This window comes from Amblyomma mixtum, chromosome 6, assembly GCF_055824585.1.
Source record: "Amblyomma mixtum isolate Tamu chromosome 6, ASM5582458v1, whole genome shotgun sequence".
Classification (NCBI taxonomy): Eukaryota; Metazoa; Arthropoda; class Arachnida; order Ixodida; family Ixodidae; genus Amblyomma; species Amblyomma mixtum.
In genome coordinates this window covers 128,332,869-128,353,083 of record NC_143017.1, presented here as the reverse complement: position 1 = coordinate 128,353,083, position 20,215 = coordinate 128,332,869, and the positions used below count along the sequence as shown (strand labels likewise).

Below are 20,215 nucleotides of genomic sequence, written 5' to 3'. Positions count from 1 at the left end.
AGTGGCCTAGCTGTTTGATTGCTTAACGGCAGTCCCTGAGTTAATACTGCTTATTCTACTAATTTATTTGTCCTGCAACATTGCAGTGTACTGCGCATCATCGCAAGGCCAATGCGACGTTGACTCTGTCCTGTTTCGTGGTGTGTTTTTGTAAGAAATGGAACCAAAATAATTAAAATGGTGTGAAGCTTTCTGTGAGCATGCAGTGGGATGCGTTGAGATACGCTGTGCGTACAGTGGCATGTACGGGTCGTATGCTAGCCTACTGACAACCCAAACACACTGCGAGGCAAGCACATCTATCGTCTACTGAACTGTGTAGCGTTAAGCACTTCGCATTGTGGTGAAAAAAAAGAAAAACAAACAAATATATAACGACCAGTGAGTTAAACGCATCTATCGTCTGCTCAACTGTGCAGGTTTCAGCACTTAGCAGTGCAGTGAAAAAACCAAAACAAGTATATAACGACTGATGGTGATGTAGAATGAGCAATGTCACAGCACAAATAAATAGTGCCGGCTTGCACCGAGACTGCAATGCAACAGGCAAAGAAATCGAGAGAGCTGTAACCGCAAGTAGCTGGTAGATGATTTTCCCATGATTCTTTGCACTGACTTCAGGAACGCATTTTACCCATTGACAAGGAGCATGATGTCATACAAAGAACAACCACGTGATTACTTACGTTGAGCGTGACATCACACTAAGAACGACCATGTGAGGGGAGACAATTCCTTATTTGGCCACAGGGTAGCGACATCACACAAAATTGAAACAAAAGAAAACAATGAAATAAAATAAAATAAAGATTAGTGTTTGTGTCTGTGAAGAGATGTGTAAAGAGGACCATAGGCTGCTGAAGGGACTCATTAGCACTATCTCGTCGTACCCGTGGAGCTTAAGTGCCCCCAGAAATTTTTCATACCAGACCAGTGCTTGATTCAACATGTTCAATGATGACTTCAGTTGCCTCTTCACCAGCTGCATACTTCAATATGCAGGCTGTTGACTGGTGCAAAATTAGAATGGTACCCGATTGTTGCATCACTTCGGGCATTCAGATGAACTGTTCAGGGCTGTTAAAAAAGGTAAATTTGCACCGTGTCATGAAGCAGCTATTACTTCATTACACACACAGACACACCCGCCATTACAATAGCAAGTCTTGTGTACCTGGCATGTGCTACATAAGAAAAGTATTATACCTACACGGTTCTGTGAGGGCATACTATTCCCTTACCTTATATTTTCCTATGAACATTTAGAAATTGTACGCTATGTTTAATGATCCTACAAGTAATTTTTGCATCACACAACAGCAGTAACAAAACATGTGCACACAAAAAAAATGCTAAATATACGTCTTGGCATGCAAAGCAACCCACAGTACAAGACATTGCAGCTATCTCCCTGCTTGTTGAGACTGCACAGGCCAGCCGAGGCTGGTGGTTGGTGTTGACAGAATCAACATTTGCTGAAACCACAGGGACAACAGTAGGACAGTAGAGCCACAATCCTGCATTGACAACAAGAGCTGGAGTGCACTTAGAGGACATTTTATGGAAAATGGTTTTAAATTCAGTTCACTTCGAATAAAGATTGTTAAATTTTTAACCTTGGGCTTCATCACAGAAATGGTGGCGGCACATTAAGTTTAGGCTATGGAGAAACCAAGGCAGATCTCAAGGGCTAATGCACCTAGAGCCATGTCGCCTTCTGGTACCCCATGAGCTGGCACCCATCGTTTGTTTCCAGGAAGCTCTAACCTGCTTCCTGTTCTTCATTTCAGATATTGCCCATCATACAAGACCTCAACTCTATTACTTTAGTGAGCACAGCCCATGCGGTCTCTGCTGGGGATTTGTCAAAATCATGATGTTGGACATGGGGGCTCAGGTATAATAGTTGAGTAACCGCAGTGTAATGCTGCTGCAATATTATGCATCTACACCACCAGTTACTGCTGTGGGCCATTTCAAGGTTCTTATACTGTCCTTTTCAATCTGTTTCAAGAGATAACCATTTCACTTTTGCCATTCAATCCATCTTGCACAAATATAAAGGAAGCAAAAAAAGGACGTCTCACAACTTCAAACAACCAACAAGAGTATGACAATGACGGTGAGAACTATGCCTGTGTTGAGTTGATGCCTTGTTGTGTTCTTATAATAAAAAAGATTCCAGCTCTCTCTGTGCAGCACAAAAGTGCTGACACAAATGTGCGTTTTAGCTGTTGCTGTCCACTTTTCACAAATACATTTGCATCTAAGGTCATGTCAAGGCAGTGCCTTTTCAGTGAAGTGTTAGTTAGGGGTGCATTTGGCACAACACAAAACTCACTAGTAAACACCTACACTAGAAAAAAGCACTGTATGAACTGTAGCGTGTTCTGCAATTTGATGCGCTTTGTAGAATGCTTCTTTCAGCTAAACCAGTAGATTGTTCAAGCTCAAATTTCGCACAGAAATGGCATTTGATCGGCAGAATTTTTTTTATACCACATTTGTTTGGGTTACTTGCCTGAATTGATCAGAAAAAGCAAGATATTTGCATCATCTGTGGCGCCGATAAAACAACACAAGCGTCTCTCTCAGCGATTGAACTGGCGACGCAATCTTGTTTGCCGGCCATGGGGATTCAGCAGAGGAGGGCAGTTATTTTGCAGGAGGCTTGAAGACTCGTTTCCACGAAAGTCTTCACATTTAGCGCAGTTTTGGCCCAACTAAGTTTTTGTGATAATTGATATGCATTTAAAATAGCGTCCTCAAACCTCCCACAAAGCCCTTTCCTGTCCCTCCTTTGCCGAATCTCCATGGCCAACAAATGAGATGGCGTCACTGGTGCAATTGCTGAGAGAGCGGCTTGTTTCGTCGCTGCCGCAGGCAATCCATATGTTTGCGTTCTTATTGATTCCGTTAAGTAACCCAAACAAATGTTGTACAAAACAATTCTGTCGACTAAATTCCATTTCTGTGTGGAATTTGAGCCCAGACAATTCACCGGTTTAGCTGAGAGGAGTGTGGAACAGCCTGTATATTCCATAAACTCAAATGTGGCACTGTGAGTGGTTGGTCAAATGTTTAGGAGAATCCCCCAAGGTGGAGTAGATTTGTAATAAGGGAGTAATTACTCATTGGCATCCACCCGAGCGCAGCCAATGAGTGGATGCCATTGCTGCGCTCGGGTGGATGCCAATGAGTAATTACTCCCTTATTACAAATCTACTCCACCTTGGGGGATTCTCCTAAACATTTGACCAACACAGTTCCCTCTTCGAGTTATTGATCAATTCGCTCTCGCCCTACCATAAGCTTGCCGTCCTGGTTAGCTCAATTGGTAGAGCGACTGCTCCGGTGAAGCGATGGTCCTGGGTTCGAACCCCGGACCAGGACGAATTTTTCTTTAACTACGAAGTTTCTGAGAAAGCTGTATAGCTTTCCTTTGTAGCCGTATGGCTGCGCTCGGGTGGATGCCAATGAGTAATTACTCCCTTATTACTGTGAGTGGTTGCATGAATGCATATGCTTGTTCCATTGAGTTATAAAGTGAGGTTACTGTTAATGCTTTTCTGTGCATACTAACACCGTTGTAAGCACAGTCACATAGTTGGCATAGTAAAGGCACAGAATTACAAACATTTCACCTGAAGAATGTACACTGCAAAAAGATGTATAAGGCATTGAATGCGGTTTGAGGTTAATCTAGTGCATATCACCCTATCATGTTCTGGGTACAGCTCACTGTGGGTGTCCATAAGCATCAGTGGGGCAACACAGCCCTAAGTGGTACTTTCATCTACATTAAAACATTAATTCCACAGTTGGCAGTGTGATCTCGCTGCAATGACTTTTTTGCAAAGAACATAGTGTCAGTGTGTAGACTTCTATGGATCGCATGCATATGGTAAATAATTTTCAACCAACATGCATGTTAAGAATGCTTGATCAAACCAGTGAAATCCAGATTATTAGCTTCTCACAGACTACAATTTCAGCATTATAAAAGGTGCCCAATGCTCAGAGTGGTTTCTGCGAGAATTGTTTGGTGGATTTGCTCTTCTGCAGAGGTCTTTTGTCTGGAGATACTAAGTGAGCCATAATGCAATACCTTCTCTAAACACAGCAGAGCAAATGGACTGAACACTGCAATTGTCATGCACTAAGATGCATAAAAATGCTTATATTCTTGCTTGAAGGTCCGACTGCCTGTGAAACGAAAGCTTGTGTCGTCATTGCAACGAAAAACGTGTTAAGCCCTTATCACTCTCTGGCACGCACAGCTGCGACACCACGTAATCAAATATAGCACGAGCTACAGCTTCGATTCTGAGTTCGAGCGAAAATGCAATAGAAAAGCAAGACGTACACACGGACGCTAGGCGAGTTTATGGGCGCAGAACATTCCACTCGTTTTTGAAAATAAACACATTTATTCACTTCGACGCCGACAAATCTTACCAAATCCAGCCGCCATTGTCTCTGCAACATTGGTTGGTTGGTTGGTTTATTGGGGTTTAACGTCCCAAAGCAACTCAGGCTATGAGAGACGCCGTAGTGAAGGGCTACGGAAATTTCTACCACCTGGGGTTCTTTAACGTGCACTGACATCGCACAGTACACGGGCCTCGCCGTCATCGAAATTCGGCCGCCGCGGCCGGGATCGAACCCGCGTCTTTCGGGTCAGCAGCCGAACGCCATAACCACTGAGACACTGTCATGCGACAAAAAAATGCTTATGTCAGCATACTTGTCACCTGTCGCTCATCCTTTTCCATTCATCGAGCACCAGACTGCTCAGAACTTCGTACAGATAACAGTGCCGTTAGGACTTCCAAGCTTTTGTTGCGCTTGTTATAAGCCCTATCAAACAACCGCGATATTTATGAACGATTACGAACGCAAGCGCCTCTTCTTTGAACCAAGAAATGAACCACTGTGCTCGGACTGTCTGAACCAGTATGAACAGGAACGTATTAACGCGCGAGCCATCGCATAGGTTGGTTAACAGTATAGTGTACTAGAATATTATAGAATATTATAGTTAACAGTAGTTAACAGTGCGCGCCCTTAGTGCGCGCCGGCGCACTTTGGATTGGATGCGGCTCACGGGTCACAAGATAGGGTGGATTGTGATCGCGCACGCATCATTGCCAATATTTAGCAAAAAAAGTTAATACAGTAAGAACGATAGGAAATAAGTTACTAATGGCAAAAGTTTAAATTTTTTCTTACTCTTTTGTTTGTTTTTGAACTGGCTGTGTTGCTATTTTTTAGTTATTTACGCAGAAACCGAAACAACATGTGCGGTTGCGCGTGCGCAGCAATATGTTGTGCACTTGGTGCTGCGTTTGCTCGCAGGGGCGGTGGTTTTGTGCGCACTTGTGTACTTCTCGCTAGTGTCGCTCTTTCTGCTATGTGCTCATCTCTTCCTTGCAAATACTCCCGAGTCCACATTGCTGCAACCAAGCGATCCCATCCAATGACGCCGCACGCGTACTTCACCTTTGGACTGCACTAATCGGTAAGGAATTGTCAGGAATGTATCCCGATCCTCGCTTGCAGCGAATGCGTGGGTCCGTGAGCGCTTGACATTCTGTGTACTTTCTCGCGTTAATTTGCAGTTATTGCTCTTCGATGGCCACCGGAAATATCCGTCGCAGCCGCCGCAGCCGTCGCAGCAAGCTGGGTCGCTGGGTGCGGTTTGTTATCGACGTGCACGGACCAATCACAGTGTTCCTTGAGAGTAGCGCGTTTTTTAAATGTAAATATTTGCCTGCATTGTCTGCTCAGGTCTAGAGTCTACCCGTCGTAGTCTTTCTCATCGAGCTGTAGACTCTAGACCTGAGTAGGCAATGCTGGCGTCAAACTGCGCACTGCGACGCAGTCTGCGGCTTAGAAGGGGCGGCGGTAATGGGAGTAATCGATGGGGACTTCGAAACGGTGGTCACCGGAGACTCGCTCATAGCGGAAGAGGCCGTTCTGGCGTTAGCCTGCAGGAGCACGAAAGCCAAATTCATACTTTGCGACAGCAAGATACCAGTAAGAAACTTCAATAAGGGTATCGCTTCGAAACAAGCGGTTAAGATACTTGGACAATCGGAATTTGGTAGAGAGATCTTCATCATATGGGTCCCGGTTGACGAAGGGATTTCGGGCAATAAGGCTGCTAACAGTCTCGCCCGGGTATCTACACCCGGGCGGCTGTGGAATCACCCTTACCCGGGTCGAAGGACCCGCTCATCACGTACGCGGAAATCACGGCTAAATACGAGGATGACAGACTAGACCTCCCACCTCCAGATCGGTCTGTCACACATAAGGAGTGCAGAGACTGGCGAAGATTACAAACCAACCGATTCCTTCCCCCTTATCTATACGGGGAGGGAAGGGACCCTGCAAAGGTCTGCACCAAATGTAGGATAACAGCTGATCAGGATAATCTCATTTGGAAATGTCCCGATTCTCCCGGACATATTGATGGAATCACAGAGAAAGAAACCTGGGATGCTCTCCTCCGTAGCCGGGCTACGGAGCAGCAAGCTCAAGCAATCCGTCTGTAATAGGACGCTTTGCGAAAGACGTCCCCCTGCGGGGCTCCCTCTCCCTTGGAGAACCCCTAGGGCCTGGCTGAGGGGGCGCAAGGGCCTCTACATCGACGGCAATAAAGTTATCTTTAACTTGTCTACTCAGGTCGCTGTCAGCCGTAGACTGATAGCCACCTAGCACGGATAATCTGCATTTTGCCTTTTCTGACGAAATAAATGTTCTGCAATCCAGTCGTATGCATATTTGTACTGTACATGCGATGCTATCTCCTTTGTTTTTTAAACAAGCTAACGGATGCGCCCTACAGTTGCTTTTGCATATTATCCTGTACATGCGATGCTATCACAAGCTAACGGATGCGCCCTACAGTTGCTTTTGTATATTCTTATCCTGTACATGCGATGCTATCTCCTTTCTTTATAGGCAAGCCAACGGATGCGCCCTACAGTTGCTTTTGTATATTCTTATCGATTTCGAGTCCAGAGTCTCTGAGAGTGCGGCTCAAGTTTATTCGCATGTACGTCTCAGAGAGAGGGGCTCAAACTTAATAATAATCACAGATTAAACTTTTTTTCTACAGAGGTCCTCATTGCTAGTTCTCTCTTTCTTAATGCGACAGCATTAAAAGCCTCGTCGAAAAAAAAATTGTGTCGCAGCACTTTGACTGGAGGGAAGTGGCATCACCAGAATAAATGATTCCCATTGGCTGTAGAAAAGTGACGTCATCAGACCGGAAGTGATGCCATTTTCGGTAAAGGCATCAACTGCTTCTTATGCTGTCGCATTGCCAACACATGAAGTAATTAGGTGTCCCTGTGATTTTTTTTATTGCAGTGACCCAGAATGGATCTGTGCTACCACATTCCAGAGTGGGAGGTGAAGAAGTACGCCGCAGAGGGACCATGCTTGGACGTGCAGAAGACGCTGTCTGCGGTGCAGCGTTTTCTGGCCGCGTTGAAAGCGCGCGAGGTCGACTTGCTTCTGCCGTGCGGCAAGACCGAAAAGAACGCAGTGGCGGACTGCTGGATCGCGTCGAAGCTGCTCGTTCTGAATGCCGTCCTTGAAGGCGTCTTGTTGGAGCTCCGCGAGGACGTCCCCGGTGGCCTGTCTTTAGTTACCCTCGACGCGCGAGGTGTGGTCGAGCATCCGGACGCTGCCCTCTCGGACTCGGCCTTTCTCGTGTCTTGGCTCTTGTGTCACCACCGCTGCGTGCGGACAGTGCACTTGGACAATAGCCACTTGCGCTTTCAGTTCGCGCCGACGATCATCGGCAGGGCGCTACGACGCAGCTCGGGTATAGTCGACCTTAAACTGAGGTTGCGCAGTTCGGTCCAAAGGACGCAAGCCCTTCCTGTTCTGGTGTCCGCGCTGCAACACTTGGCCGATCTGGAAACATTGGACTTGGGTGGGTTGCCTCTCGATCGCAGTACCGTGGACAGCGTCATTGCAGTACTTAAGAGCGCCCGCTTGAGAACTTTGGTGCTCGGCAACTGTCCACAGGGGAAGAAGGTTGCCCTAAAGCTTTCGCGCGCACTAAGGAACTGCACATGTCTTACCTCGCTTGTCATCAACGACATATCTAGAGTCCTTCCTGAAGCCGCGCTTCTGTTGGAGAAAAACACTACTCTCCGGAGAGTGTCGTTATCGGGGGTGGCGGGCGGGCTTGTCGGCGAGATACTGCTTCGTTTGGCACGCAACAACACCCTCGAAGAACTCTGCCTTAGTGACGCCGCTTTAGGTTGTTCTCCCGTGCCAATCGCGCCCATCTACGCGTTCGCCGCCTCTAATCGACGGCTCAGGGTGCTGAAACTGATGCGCCTGGAACTTGGTGACGCTGCTGCTTCGGCTTTCGCCGAGTTGCTCCGTGAGAACGAGACTCTGGAAGAAATTGACTTCTCAGGAAGCGAAGTGAGCGACTTCGGTGGAAACGCGCTAGCCGAAGCCCTCCAGGTCAACCGCTCTTTGAAGACCATCTGCTTGGAGCAGAGTGAGCTGTGCGAAGATACCGTGGAGAAGTTCGCTCGAGCCCTGTCTCAGAATAAGAACCTCGAGCGGGTCAAGCTAGGCATCGTGGCCCTGCCCGAAGACTGGCGTCTTTCAGACGACGCTTGCGATTTTCCCGCTGTCTGCGAGCGTCTCGAGGTGACTTGGAACACGTGGGGCCTCGAACGGATAGCCAGTTGTTTGAGCACTCTGAACACCGAGCATCCCTTAAGTGCAGAGGGAGGTTTTCTGAGGCTGTGCTGGACTCGCCGAACCACCATCGGCGGTGTTGGCTCTGTTCTCGGCGCTGCTTCCGGTGTAACATTTCTGACCGAACTCACTATCGGAAGCATCCACGCCGATGAGTGCGGCTTCGCAGAATCCATCGCGGCGCTTTTGGTTTCAACGAAAACGCTGAAGAAGATTGAAATAAGTGAAGCGTTAAACGAGAACCATGTCATGAGTGTGATTTTGCGATCCTTTGAGCAGAACTCTACCGTATGTACGGCTCGCTTTGCATGCAGCTTAGGTAGCCCCAGCACTGTTAACGCCTTGAAGAGGGCGCTAAGTGTCAACAGGACGCTTCACTCAATAGCGTTTAGAAGTCTGAACGTGCATCTGAAGTCTTTAGGTAGGTTCGTTAGGGGTATTCAAGGGAACAACGTTCTTACCCACTTGTCATTCGTATACTTGTTCGATGAGGAAGGCATGCGGCAACTGCGGGGCTTACTGTGGAGGAACAGGTGTCTTGTGAGCCGAGCTGTGAAGTACACTCAGCAGATCGCGACTGATATCGAGTCAATGGAAGCATTTAAGACGCTTGCTGGTAGAGACTGTCTGCTTTGTGCGCTCAAGAAGGCTACTGGAAAGACGGCAGCTGAGTGCGAGGACATTGTGACCCAGACTTTGGACAAGCTGGAAAAGGCGGTGCAACTTGAAGTAGCCCCTTCCTACCTTTCCTGAATGCGGCTTCCTGGACTCGAGTGGACATTCTCAGTCATACCTGTTCCTATTTAAAACCGCCGTAAGCCTTGTGTCGCCAGGCCTTAACAAAAATGTGTGTTTCGTTATTCTCGATTTGAGAGAAAAATCTGCCGTGTAGGAACGCAGTAGAGGTTCAGTGCTATGGCACGAATGTAGCGGTATATTAAACGCTTCAGACACGCTTTATGTTCTACTATCGACAAAATGTGTTTTTCAAAAATAACATGAATAGCTCAGAACCTTCAGGAATGCATGTACGTCACACACTTCTAAGGTCACGGAATTGCAGCCCTATCCTTAAAACGCGCGCGCGCACGCACGCACGCACGCACGCACGCACGTGTGTGTGTGTGTTGTGTAGCACACAATGAAAACTTGGGTACAGTGCAATTTAGTGGTAAAACGTTACGCTTCACGAGAGAAATAAGAAGTCATAGCACAAGACGGCACTTCGAGGCGCATCGCAGAAATTTGCGACGTCCATATTTATTTCTTGTTTTTGAAAAGCGATTCTTTTTTCTAGGCACAAAATTATCATACCATTCTGTCCAGCGCAGCAGGCATATTAAAGGTAACCGGCATCAGACTTCTTGAAAACAGCTCTATAGTCGGATGCAATTCAAGAATGAAGCGACAAAAGCCTCTTAAAGGCCCTACAGCCAAGGGCTTGACAGATTATGATGACGTCATGGTTAAACAGGTTATTCATCTTGCACCTGCCAGCCACTTGCGATGTTACACTGGCTGGTAAAGGTATTAAATGCGACCTCACGACAATCGGTCGACGCCATTGGTTGCTGCAGAGCCTCCTCTGAGAAGCATTCGCCGCTTCGTTCTTGAGTTTTATCTGACTGCAAAAAGGCTGGAACAGTCGCGTGCACAACCATAGGCGTCGTGCCGTAAAGTGTTAAGAGGGGGTAGAAAGGAAACACTGACTTCATTGTTTAGACACCCACACGTCCGCCCTTCTTCACTTTCGCAAAAACCATCTTCGTGGTTTTTGCGAAAGTGAAGAAGGGCGGACGTGTGGGTGTCTAAACAATGAAGTCAGTGTTTCCTTTCTACCCCCTCTTAACACTTTACGGCACGACGCCTATGGTTGTGCACGCGACTGTTCCGCAAAAACCATGATTCTTCACTAGAGGCCCGTGTACTGTGCGATGTCAGTGCACGTTAAAGAACCCCAGGTGGTCGAAATTTCCGGAGCCCTTCACTACGGCGTCTCTCATAGCCTTAGTCGCTTTGGGACGTTAAACCCCACAAAACCAAAACCAACCAAACCATGATTCTTCAGTGGGAATTCCGCGTATTGTCGTGCCGTTTATAAGCAGCCTTTTGCTGACGCGGTTACTGCCATAGCAGATGAGCCGCTATCGTTCTCTCGTTGCAGGTACTCCGGACTGTCTAAACAAAAGCCAAGACACGCGCCTATCCCAAGAATGTAAGCAGTATGAGCTGGCGGCTTCAAAAGCAATGCCTCTGAGCTCTTTAGTACCATCACTTTGGACAGGGCAAGCAGCGAGCTAACAAAGTTTGCACGAAGGGCACGCACTCATTACTACATGGAAGCAAAATTTCATGTCTACATGTTCTCAGTAGCCAGTGCTTACCTGCCAGAATGGTTGCCGTCACTTGAGTGTGAGGAAGCTGCGTGAAGAAAAAGAGTGCGCGAAAGTGTGCGACTTCCAGCCAGCGGCCAAGCATTCTTCGTCTCCCATTTTTGAAGCGAGAGCTTCACTACGCCATGTGAAGCCAAGGTCACCGGGCCGAGCCGAAGTCTCTACTGCGCATGCGCCGCGCGTGACGTCGCAGGTGCACCGCCGTCGGCGTCTCCGCTCTGCCGCTGGCGCCGCCGACTCCGCAGTGTTTGCACGTGACGTCACTTCCGCCTCCATCAAGCCGGCCGTCTCCGCCCGTCCGCCCTGCGATGCCTGACCACTCCTCGGACGCTTTGGATTTTTTTCTTATCTTTCGGGCGCGATGCCTACTCCACAGAGGAATGAACCATTCAGTGCAGGCTACTGGTCTGAACTTATTTGATCGGCGCGCGCACGCTACGCACACAAAGTGAAAATTTGCGACGATATAGGTCCGTACACGCTGCGACCGGGAGTCGACGCGGCGATGGGCGTTGATGTGTTCCCTGAAGTGAACCAGGGGGATATCGTGTACTCTTTCCAGCTTTGTGAAATTGGAAGAAATGAAAGCCTTGTAATCAATGGAGGCACACAGCGATTTCTATAGTAGGTAGGCGAGAAGCCTGTCTGCGATGCGCCTACGAGCCGAAAAGCTCGGCCTCGGCACGCCGCTTTTTCTGCCGTCATTGCTCGCTGCTGTCGTGGCAGTCCGAACCGGCTTGCCTAGTGCTGTAGCTAGGATGCAACGACGCGGGACCCAGTCTGGGTCTGTGTTGTCAGACAAATCGGATGAGGTCAATCAAAACAGCAACATTCACTTCAGGGTGTAACCATTGCTTCCCATGTTTTCGCAAACATTTAGTTGACGACTCAAGCCTCTTACCTGTCACAAAGTGGGCTCCGCACACAAGTAAATTTGAGTTATCGGGGTCCAAATTGTCGCGCTTAATGCGAGCCCGCCACAGCTCGCGCAGATTCGCACTGAGTCATGGAGCGTTCGCACTTGCATGCCTACGATTATCTGACGTATGGAGGTGAAGTTCGTGTTAATCGGCTTCTCGTTTCACCTGGACCTGTCGCTACGGTTGGAGCAGCCAAGGGTGGGACACAAAACCATACTGAATCTACGGGTGGACGAGAACCAACACGATGCGAGCTACCATAGGCAGCGGTAAGCTAGAGGCGGTCTGGCGGTGGTTCGGCAGCATGGCCGACTAGCAGCCGACGGCCACCGGATGTGACGTCGGTGCAAGCTATGTATAACAAAGAAAACACTTTCTGCTGAATAAAGAGCTTTGCCACGAGTAACCATGTGTCTGAAGCTGTCGCGTACACACTAAGTTTAACCGGAGCTAAATGACCAGCAAATTTTTTGACACACGTTGCGGAGAAAAAAAGAAGACATTTGTTCGATAAAAAATTGTCTCCTGCCTCGGGGCTTGCCTCTTGGTTCAAAGCCTTCTATTTAATCTTCCATGCAACTCGGAACTACCCGCTTAAAATGCATCAAATGCCAGTTATTAATTGGCGACATGCCGATTTCTCACATTTTAATGCTGCTGACAAATGTTTGATATTGGATTCTGCAAGTGGACATTGCATGGCTAGCACAATGTAGAGGTAATGATTTTTTCTTTGATTCCTTCCTAGTTTGGACATAAAAGTGTTAATTGTAAATCAGCTGGTCACATTCTGTGATCTGCGCCCGCTGCGGAGCCGAGCAATCCTAAGAAGAATATAGCAGGTGTTTCAGGAAAGCACGAAGTTGGCCTAGTGTGTTCCTGTTCGTGCCTCCTCTTGTCGTCCTGGCTTCTTCGGGCAGTTTTATTACGATTGTTTCAGAAAGCTAGTCACTAATTTTTAAAAATAGGGTTTTTAAGTTAAAGAGAAGCTTTTTGCGGAATCGTGATACCAGTGTTGGTGCACGTCAAAAAGCAGGTGGATCATATTAACTTGTAAACGTGATTAAATAAATGCTAATAGTTAACTTTTAAATATTACAGATAGGCTCCTAAGTGCAATTAGAGATTCATAGCCGGCCGTTAGGAGTAGCTATATAGTTTTTAGAATTTCGAAAACGCAATTACCCTTGTGGCTGTGGCTAGACAAAATTTGGGCATTTCGATTATAGTAGGGTACAACTTAAAAAAAAAAAAAAACAGCAGTTTTTAACACACTGGGCCGCGATCCGTGGCATCCTGTATTACTCCACTGGCCAATCGCAACTGTAAACGAAATCAGCTTTTTAATGTTTGACTATATCATGCAATCCATGAGTCAAATTCTAGAGGTCATAATTTTTTTTGTGATAAGCTTCTTGTTTACGTAACAAGAAACGTTTAAGCATCGGACTACTTTTTTGTCGTGGAGTAATTCTGTGCGCGGAGGCTGAATGTGGGAGGAGCAGCTTCACTGCAGAATTAAGTTGTATCTCACTATAGTTACGTGCACTGGAGGGCTTGTTTGGCCTGCATGCTTTTCGAAAGCGCACGGATTTTGGCACGATGTAGCCAAATTTTGTCTAGCCACAGCGGCGAGGGTAATTGCGTTTCTCCTGAGAACGACCTGTGCCTGGCGCCGAAATACAAAGGCTGGGCTGGGCTTTAGACCGCCTCGATCCTCGCCCTCTGGCGGTAAGATATCAGATCGCGACCACAGCGATCGGCAGCCCACAAGACATACAGGGTCTGTTCTGAAAGTAGTAGGACTGGTTTTTTCCTGGGCGAACGGGTGGACGAAAGGTGGTCTGCGCGTGCAGGATCGTTGAAAGAGGATATTGGGAATGCTGGGGAAAATCGGCAGTCGGCTCTCGGCCGTTGATGAGAGGAGGTCGCTTGTACTGTGAACCCCTGTTGAAACGTCTCGTCACGCAGAATCATCGAGCGTTTACTGGATCAGCGATACGCGATGAAATTTTGAGTAAATCTTGGTAAAACGGGCAAAGAGACTCACAACATGATTAAGGAGGCCTACGGTGACGCTTCCATGGGTAGATCAGGTGTTTTTTGAGTGGCACAAGCTGTTCCGAGAAGGTAAGGAAAGAGTGGAGGAAGACGACCGCTCCAGACGCCCTTCGACCAGCGAGACCAACGAAAATGTGTAGCGTGTGAAACATTTACTTAACAGTGATCGTAGAATGAGTATCAGAATGATTGCTGATGACTTGAGCATTCCTCAAACCCAAGTTTTTGAGATCGTGAAATAAAACTTATCCATGAGGAAAGCGTGCGCGAAGTTGATGCCGGGAGTGTTGTCAGAGGAGGAAAAGGCAAACCGGTAGGATCTTCTTCATCATGTGAATGAGGACCCCGGTTTTTTGCCCAGCACAAGGCGGCAGCGCTGCCTCAGCCCCCCTACAGTCTCGACATGGCCCCGCCAGACTTTTTTCTATTCCCGAGAATAAAATCGACGCTCAAGGGGAAACATCACGGACCGGTAGAGGTGGTTCAACAGGCCGTGACGAGGGAGCTAAACAGCATTCCGGTCCAGGCGTTCCTGGAGGCGTACGAAAACTGTAAAACTCATTGGCAACAGCGTGTAGGTGCGGAAGGGTGCTACCATGAAAAATTGTAATCGTTTGTACTATTCTCTTGAATAAATTTTGTTTAAAAAAATGAGTCCTACTGCTTTCAGAACAGACCATGTACAAAGCACTCCTACCTGGTGTCTTTGCTCCTCACCCCATTCCTTCTCTTCCTTTTACATCACCTCCTCCCTTTCCCCCACGCAGGGTAGCCAACGGGAGCACACTGCTGGTTAACTTCCGTGCATTCCTTTTCCTCTGTAATATTTACTTCGGCTGCCAGATCGCCATCAACTCGCATTTGTTCTTATCTCTTTTATTGCTCGCCGGTGCACTTTTCCATCCCTGAATACGCTGTACTCAGCCCCACGTGAATACTACGAATTTTCTAGTGTAGGAACAGGACGCTTGCAAGGCATGTTAGCACGTTATATGGTTAGTTTATGGGGTTGAACGTCCCAAAGCGACTCGGGCTATGAGACGCCGTAGTGGAGGGCTCCGGAAATTTCGACCACCTGGGGTCCTTGAGCGTGCACTGATATCGCACATTACACGGGCCTCTGGAATTTCGCCTCCATCGAAATTCGGCCGCCGCGGCCGGGATCGAACCCGCGTCTTTCGGGTCAGCAGCCGAGCACCATAGCCACTGAGCCACCGCGGCGGCTGTGCAGCAGGTTTAGTTCACTGCGAGAAAAAAATTTTCTGCTATAACTCCATACTAACCCGTCACCTCTGTATTTGCTTACTTGCTAACTATTATTAGTTAAATCTATACTTCTGAAAAATGTCGCAATATCTACAGTGATTTACAGTGATTATATCAATATTTGTTCGTTTCCGGAAAATTACTATGTTTACACAACCGGATGATCAGACGGCCCAACCTGACACGAAATACAAGCTAAACTGGCATGCAGTAGCAACTAGCGAAACATCGGGAACGTAAACGCGTTTTATACGACACTGCTGTTACTTCAGGCCCTTACGCTGGCAATCAAACCTGGGCCTGCAGGTCTCATCCAAAACCGCATAAGCATAAAGGGATTTATTTATTTATTTATTTATTTATTTATTTATTTATTTATTTATTTATTTATTTATTTATTTATTTATTTATTTATTTATTTATTTATTTATTTATTTATTTATTTATTTCATAATACTGCAGGCCACTGCTTGGCCCAAGCAGGAGTGAACATACAATGTCACATAACCAAAAGAATAAAGTTATTCAATATTAGCAGCACACGCTACTGCCGTGTTTACTGTTTACTGTTAGCAGCTGTTTACTGCCGTAAACAGCACAAAATAAGAAGTGACATTTCTTTCAACGATTTCACAGCATTGCATTCCACGTGCTGCCGTTCCTGAAGCGTTCCGTTAGGATGTAGTTTACTTTTCGTTGCTTCTGAACCGTAGTATGCATATTGTGTTGGAAGGCGCTCTCAGAACAAGCGGCAATCCTCCAGACTTATTTCTGTTTAGGCACGTGTATATATACAGGGTTTCCGTATTTATCTGTCCGTGTTGTAAAAATTCTCCTGCGCAAACTACAGACCACAAGGTAGCTTTTGACAGTCTCTGTTTTTTTTTTAATAAGTAATTTAACATTGGGACTTGCCTGGATTGTCCTGAATCGGCGAATAACTGCAGTCGTCTGCGCGCACTATTTTCGTCGAGGCGAGCAGAGCAGCTGATTTGGCAGGCTGCGCCATCTGGGGTACTGCGAGACCTGCCCCAGCTTCGGACTGAATTGGAGAAACTTTATTGACCTATAAGATCAATTGGGCAGGATGAATGGCCCCCTAACGGAGGGCGACCTTTCCCACCCAGTCCACAAGCTTGGCTTGCGTGTTTTTGTCCGGGAGGGAGCCGGTAGAGAAGGTCTTTTGGAGGTGGATTTTCCTTACAGTCCCATAGGGTGTGTTCGTCTGTTGCTCTGTTACCTAATGTAAGCAGTTGGGATCGATGGGTTGTGTGGTAATTTTAGACAGAATAATGGGGGTCATGACTGTCCCAGTTTGGGCTCTACGTAGGTTTCTGGCCTGTTGTCTGGTTAGGTCCGGTTGAAGCGCAGGGTAAAGTTTCCGCGCCTCACGGAGCTGATTGGTCATTTCTCGGTAAGTAAAAGTTTCGTTGATGTGAGACTCCGGGACCCTCCCCGATCCCTCCCGGTTTGCTAGAGCTCGGCCATATCGGTTCGCCTTCTCGTTCCCCGCATTTCCCTCGTGTGCAGGGACCCAAATAATTTCTACGCGGCTCATTCTTCGGCTGTGTTTGATTAGTCCTGCGGCTGCAGAGCAAATCAGGCCTTTGTTATAATTTTGGATCGCAATCTTAGAGCCGCTAATTATTGTGCCTACGCTGTCGTCCCTGAGAGCTAAGGCAATGGCTACTTCTTCGGCCTCTGTTGCTGAAGTTACTGTCGCTACAGCAAAGAACCTGGGCTGGTCTTCTGTCGCTTTCACCATGGTTATTGCCTTTGCTTGGGCCGCGTCCTCATAAACTGCAGCTGGGCCGCTACTGTATCGGTCTTCGATTCTTTGAGCACGGTTCGCTCTCCTAGCTACATGCCTTTCCACTGCCATGTTTTTGGGGAGGGGTAGGGTTTTAACGTGCTGTCTAATTGTGATCGGCAGCATCTCCCTGCGGCTACAGTCGTACACCGACTCCATCCCTAGCCTGTATAGTACCATAGGCCAGCAGTAGAGGCTGAGAGCCTCAATATTTGTGCTTCCTTATGCGCCTTTATCAGCCCTTCAAGTGTGCTGTATATGTCTAGTTCGAGTAGCTTTTCGGTCTTGGTGTATCTGGGAAGCCCTAGAACCTCTTTGCAGACCGTTCGAATGGCCGCATTAACCGATTCTACCTCTCTTTCCTTCAGGTTGCAGTAGGGTAGAGAGTTTGTAATGCGGCTGATCATGAAGGCTTGCACTATGCGGCAGGATCTTGTTCCTTCATCCCCCTATGTTTATTAGCTACTATTCTGAGCAGTCCTAGTGGCCCGAATGACATTTAGGGCATCTTGACCTCCCCCATCTTTGGGGAAGGTGAGGCCAAAGATCTTGAGGCTATCCACTTCGGCGATATTGCTTTCTAGCAGTTTGATGTTCAAGGGTTTCCTCGCATTAAGGTTTTTGCAGTGATCGCATCCAGCGTATGATCTGATCTCCACTGCAAGCACTTTGGACTTTATTGGGGAGCACTTGAGCCCGACGCCGGTGGCATATAAGCTGACGGTGTCTGCAGCCTTCAGTAGTGCCTTTTCTACCTCTTGTTTGGTACCGGTATTGGTCCAAATAGTAATATCATTGGCACACAGCGTGTGTTTGACTTGTGGGGTTTTGCGCAGGAGCTTCGGGAGGGATCTCATGGCTAGGTTAAAGAGGAAGGGGGAGAGGACTGCCCCTAGTGGCATGCCGTTGGTATCCGTTTGAATCACCGATCCTTAGAGCACCCCAAATTTAATTCAGGCTGTTCTGTTACTAAGTTTCTGACGTAATTATATGTCCTGGCCCCTACGTTCATCTCGGAGAGACCCTTAAGAATCGATTCATGGGATAAGCTGTCGAAAGCCTTGCATAGGTCTAAGCTGAAGATGATAGGCAGTCGTTTCTCCCTTAGTGTCTGGGAAAAGACATCTTTTTGAACCATCCAGAGTATGCCATGAGTCGAGAGGGCAGGCCTGAAGCCAATTTGGTTACTAGGAAAGAGTTTTTCCCTCTCGGCATAAGCGTTGAGTCTGTTGAGAACTACGTGCTCTGGGACCTTGCCTAAGCAGGAATTAGCGAGATAGGTCTAAGATTTTGAAGATCTAGTTTCTGGCCAGCTTTAGGAATGCATATGACCTTATGTTTCCAGGAGGCTGGGATATAGAACAGTTGTTCCAGCACTCATTGAAGTATTTGGTAATGGCTGTGATTGACGCACCATCCAGGCTACGGAGGATCTTATTAGTGACTCCGTATTCCCCCACCGCCGAGGCACAGCTTCAAGCAGGCACATTGCTTGCCTCGCAGTTCGCCAGATGGCGCAGCCTCTCAACGCGTCTATTCCGCTTTTTCCTTCCTCCATCCCTCGCCTCGACGAAAATTCTGTTCGCTGACGACACCAGTTTATCGCCGATTCGAGGCAATCCAGGCATGTTCTGATGTTAAATTATTTATCGGAAAACGCAGACTATGATAAGCTACCCTGTGGTCTGTGCTTGGGACACCAGTAGTTTCCGCAGGAGAAATCTTTACAACCCAGATATATGTAAATACGGAACACCCATATATTTGTATCGAAGGTAAACTGCCACGCAAACAGCTTTCATTGCCCCAGTATGGGCAGCATCTCAGCTTGGCACGAGCGTCTCAGGAAATATATATTGAATTGTCGACTTAATTATTAATGCTTTTTGTGTCCTATAGTCCCAGATATGACATTATTTGGAATTTTTCACTGTAGGCCTCCTAAATAAGGAGTAAATTTATCTTTGACCAGGACTTCATGTCTGCAAGCATGCCATATATATCGCCATTAGCACTCCCTCTGCCTCTTTTTTTTTTCTAATTGTGCTATGAAATTTAAAGAAAATATTTATTTAAATATATATTTATTTAAATATAGGTTGATAAGAAATACTAAGGTCCTATGCTACACGCTACTTTCGCGAGAGTTTATTTGCTGATTTGAAGCGACAAGGAGAGTGACGATTACAAAACGAATTTATGTCAAGCATAAAGTAATATAATAAGAAACTGCAGGGAAGGGATGACGCAAAGGGAGATAAATTTTCTGCAAGATGCAGAAGCTGGTTGCGAGTAAAAGCTTAGCTTACGCCACAGTTCGTAGCAGAACGCTTCCTGTTTTCTACATTCTGCAGCTCCCAAGTAGTTGAAATGACCTACTATCCTGCACGCTTTGTTTAACGCATGATTATCTAGGCACGGCTGTAGCTTTAAAATTATCCCAAAGGGGCGAAACGAGCTCGGCGTGTCGTCGGCCTTACATAGGCAAGCCGAGCAGGAGCCTATACACAACGGAGAGTGAATTTTAATTGTTTGGTAAGTGGCCCGATATCATGTGCCAATGCCAGCCCAAGTAAGAACCAATCACTTTAAGACCTCTGTCCCACCATCCGCCGACATTGCCCCGGTAACCGATAGTACGCTATATTTAATGCAGCATTGTCTTGGGTCCGTCTCCTTCTTACTCTTGTAAGTTCGAGGGCTTCGCGGGGGAATATTAAGCAGTCGCTACACACCCGCGTCCAGCTGGCTCATTTCTTGCTCGATATTGAATGCCAAAAAATATCGAGCAAGCTATGAGCCAGCTGGAGGCCACTGGAAGCGGGTGATTAGCAACTGTTTAATGGTCGCTGTGAATCTTTGCCTCTTGCTTCAGTACACAAGGGCTCCAAGAAAAACAAAAGGAACCGCGCAGGGCGGACGTCTACGTAGCCAAAATGATTGCATGAAGAATACATCGCTGCTGTGCGCTCCTTTTATTTATGCAGGTAACGAACTCATAATGGTAATAATCTTTTACTCCATCA

General features: G+C 47.2%; 2 protein-coding genes across 3 annotated transcripts in view; both read left to right on the top strand.

Annotated features, from left to right (window-relative positions):
* Window positions 1-5,380: 5,380 nt before the first annotated feature.
* Window positions 5,381-10,496, top strand: LOC149340359 (uncharacterized). Of its 2 annotated transcripts, XM_089549132.1 has the most exons (3): window positions 5,381-5,521; window positions 5,622-5,694; window positions 7,381-10,496. In XM_089549132.1, exon 3 carries the CDS (start codon window positions 7,390-7,392, stop codon window positions 9,490-9,492), a length of 2,103 nt encoding a protein of 700 aa, XP_089405258.1. In that variant the 5' UTR covers window positions 5,381-5,521; window positions 5,622-5,694; window positions 7,381-7,389; the 3' UTR covers window positions 9,493-10,496. The 2 variants fall into 2 exon arrangements, with proteins under 2 accessions (XP_089405258.1, XP_089405257.1); XM_089549131.1 differs by lacking the exon at window positions 5,622-5,694 and having other exon boundaries at window positions 5,382-5,521.
* The window catches only part of LOC149340358 (4-vinylphenol methyltransferase 2-like), a 32,152-nt gene continuing 17,323 nt past the window's right edge, over window positions 5,387-20,215 (top strand). The window contains exon 1 of the mRNA XM_089549135.1: window positions 5,387-5,521. The gene's annotated coding sequence lies outside the window, so the exon portion shown is untranslated. The remainder of the gene's footprint in view (window positions 5,522-20,215) is intronic.

Bases quoted from the DNA above. Each gene is read 5' to 3' on its own strand.
- LOC149340359 (XM_089549132.1), top strand. From the start codon at position 7,390: ATGGATCTGTGCTACCACATTCCAGAGTGGGAGGTGAAGAAGTACGCC.